Raw genomic sequence first — 3,684 nt, 5'->3', positions numbered from 1 at the left:
CTCCAAGAAATATCTGATGAATTTCTTCTATGTCAATCCTCAAATCCATAAGAAACACTCAAATTCATTTAAATAAATTTCTTTTCTTTTCTCTTCTCTTCTCTTCTCCTCTTCTCTTCTTTTTGAGACAGAGTCTCACTCTGTCACTCAGGCTGGAGCGCAGTGGCATGTTCTCGGATCACTACAATCTCTGCCTCAAGGTACAAGCAATTCTCATGTCTCAGCCTCCCGAGTCGCTGAGGCTACAGATGCACTCCACCATGCCCAGCTAATTTTTGTATTTTTAGTAGAGATGGGGTTTTGCCATGTTGGCCAGGCTAGTCTTGATCTCCTGACCACAAGTGATCCGTTGACTTTGGCCTCCCAAAGTGCTGAGATTACAGGTGCAAGCCACCACGCCCAGCCTCATTTAAATAATTTTCAAGAAAAAAAGTCTCCCCAAACAATGCTAGCTCAATATTACTTTCACTGAGGAGATCAGAAATGTAAAACAGTAAAATAAAAGTTTAAAATTAGGCCCATTTTACTTTGAAACATGAAAATTTACAACTAGCTAAGGAGAAACTGAAGCATTTCTGAAAGTACATTTGAAATAAAATGCAGAGGAAAAATAGTTACTTTTATGAGTTGATCCTTAACTGACTGATTGTGTGTGTGTGTGAATGTACATGTGTAGTATCTGCAAATCAAAATTTGAGGGATTTCTAAAGTGGTCTCTAGAAATTGTAAGTAGACGATCTTATGGATATCAAGCCCCTAATTATTATAATATAAACAACCTAATGGGAAACCTGCATTTTTTAGAAAGAAATGTATAATTTTTACAAAAGGTAGTGTTTATGAATTTAAAATAACATCTGAACATAAGGTGGAAGGGCTTTGGGGCTGTACTTCTTACTTTTTATATCTGGCCCCTGTTATGATAGGACCCTTTGAAACAGTGGCCTGCACATATCAGTCCTAAGAAGAACTTCATTTATTAGCAAACACACCTGGAGCAATGGTAGGTAAAACACCATCAGGTGCATCCACAGCAAACCACTCCAGAAGGAATCCCTTCCCTGAGATTGAAGAGTCCGAGTAAAAATGAAACGTCAAAGAATTTCCGGTGGAGCTGAAAGATTCAGTCTGGGTACCACAGTAAGATCCAATTAGGCGGGCGTGAATGCTAGGCCCATCATAGATCTGCACATAAAAACAGATAATAGAGCATTGTATTTAGGCGATCATCTATATTTTTCTTCATAAAAAGATAAAATAAAAAAGATGCCTTATATTATTACAATGTTATAACCCCAAAAAATGACAAATGAGTAAACATTTTATTTTAGCTTAAAACAGATACTGACAGAGAATATCAAATATTATTGAAGGTAATTTAATGTTTTGAAAACATTTGCCTCTTTGTTGCAGAATTATATTAATAAACATGCACTGTGGGAATCACTCATAAGATGATTTACAGTAAAATCTGTGGATGGAAAAATAGGAACCAGGATGGCTGCCTAACAACAGTACTTAATAAATGTGCTTTGGGGCTTTAAAGGGAGGAATTAGGAAGAAAGAAGGGAAAATAACAAGAAGAGAAAAGCTTTAACGAGAGAAAGTGAACAGGTACCCTAAAGGAGTCCATATTTCCATAGAAGGAAACAAGAATTCATGACAACAAAATAACCAAAACTTGCAGGGCTCACATGTTCAAAGCACTTAATAAATCTCCTGCTTTTGGTTTTAAAATCTCAAATGACCTATTTTGAGGTATTTTTTTTGATAATTTTTAAATAGCTTAGGACAAATTCATATTAACAGTTATTATAAAATCCTCTACCAAACAAATTATGTAATAGCCATTCCCATACACATTGGATATCCAGCAGGTACTGGGTTGGATTCATGACCAAGAATCCAAGATGAGTAAGGTGGGGTCATAGCCTGTAAGAATCTGATTGTGTTTCTGGAATTGATACAGTAGCCAGTGTCTGGATAGCAATGATCACCATGATTTTCCCGTTTATATTTATTTTTGTATGATCCTTAAAACTTTTAATATTCAAACATAAAAACAAAAAGGACAGTGGGAAGAAGACAGAATAAATACTTATTTAGGATACACATGCATTCTTAGAGAAAGCTCAACAGGAAAATAATAATAATCCTAAAAATCCCCTTAGATATGAAATGGAAAATAATCAATACAATACTGAAACTGCCTTTGTCCATGTAATCTAGAGGCAATCTGCTCTAATCATGATTTAGAGCAGACTATCCCGCATGATTTGCAAATGCTTGAATAGATGTTACCTTGGATGTATTTTTACCAACAGCAATTCATCAATATTTATGAACATTGATCGCATGTGGAAACTCACCCTTAATTTGTCATAATAGCAGCTTTGTATTTCTTCTATGTCCATCTCCAAGATTCGGCCATGGACAACGTGAGATGCATTCACATTTACTGTCCATTGGTAATTGGAGTTATGTGGGTAGTTTTCAGGCCAGAAAGGAGAGGCGACTTTCCCATGAGTTCCCACAATATTATCATTGCCAAATACTAGGAGGGAAGACAGAGTAGTAAATCAGACCCACTTAGAATTGCTCTTTAATCAAATGAAAAAAACAAAAGGCAAAGGGTGTTGAAAAGGATGGACTTTTAATCAACTGTGATTTCTTTTCTGACTATTGAAAGAAATACTGCTTCCTTTTTGGTTTCTGAGCTATCTATTACTTCCTAAGTAAAGGTCCTTAAAACATTGCATGGTGTGAAAAGAGGCCGCAACTTCCCAAGTGAAAAGGGGTTCCCAGAACCCTAGGGAACTTGGGGACATGGGAAGGTGGGGTAAGCAGCCCCACTCTCTAATTATGGTTTATCTATTTTACTTTGTTTTTCAAAAGAATGAAACATTTAAAAAATTTACAAGAAAAACTGAGAGTTTGAAATCACATATGAAATAGCCAATAATGGAAAAGTTGAGCTACAGAATAAAAATATTTAACATTTTACACTATTAAAAGAATACCCTATTGTTATATTTGAGTACTTAAGCCAATCCCAAAGTAATACTAAATGTCTTAAATGTGAAGAATATAGAGTTTATGAAATCAAATGAAACATACTTGATATAAATATACCAAACCCAAACTATAATATATTACAAGACTTTACCACAATATCATGAAAAAAACTAATTTAACATTAGGTAGAAATTAGAGCTTAAAAAAGAACAATAGAGCCTTTGAGAGTGCTCTCCCTTGCCCTTATTGAGCCATTCACATATAATTTAGTTTTTCTAATATGTTATAAGGTAATTCACAAAGACAAGGTAGGAAAATAGTGGAGAGTTTAGGATTGTTCTTGCTTAATGTATTACTCAGAAAATCATTATTTGTACTTTGTAAGACATATTTTGTAAGCTATCTCTAAAATAGAAACAACTTACTCTTCATAAATGTGGCCTGGAAGCCCGTGCCGCTGCCAGAACCATCCGAGATAAATCTGACCCACAGGGTATGTCCAGTGATGGAAGAATAATTGAGAGGGAAGGAGTTTCCACAGTATCGTCCCACCAAGTGACCCGTGGCATTTCCTTCACGGATCTCCACAAAATCTCTGCTGCAGTCCTGAGAGTCTTCCAACTGGAAAGATCTGATTTGGGGAAAAAATATTTATAGGGATTAAATTGA

At 35.4% G+C, this 3,684-nt stretch overlaps 1 protein-coding gene across 1 annotated transcript in view; it reads right to left on the bottom strand.

Annotated features, from left to right (window-relative positions):
* Window positions 1–3,684, bottom strand: part of CUBN (cubilin (intrinsic factor-cobalamin receptor)) — a 315,183-nt gene that overhangs the window by 114,849 nt on the left and 196,650 nt on the right. The window contains 3 exon segments of the mRNA XM_011963893.1: window positions 993–1,185; window positions 2,370–2,554; window positions 3,441–3,646. Of these exon segments, the coding sequence (XP_011819283.1) occupies window positions 993–1,185; window positions 2,370–2,554; window positions 3,441–3,646 (584 nt within the window).

The sequence above is a fragment of the Colobus angolensis genome, unplaced genomic scaffold (assembly GCF_000951035.1).
Source record: "Colobus angolensis palliatus isolate OR3802 unplaced genomic scaffold, Cang.pa_1.0 Scaffold63, whole genome shotgun sequence".
Lineage (NCBI taxonomy): Eukaryota > Metazoa > Chordata > Mammalia > Primates > Cercopithecidae > Colobus > Colobus angolensis.
Note: the sequence above shows the minus strand (reverse complement) of the source record. Positions and strands in the feature narration are given on the sequence as shown.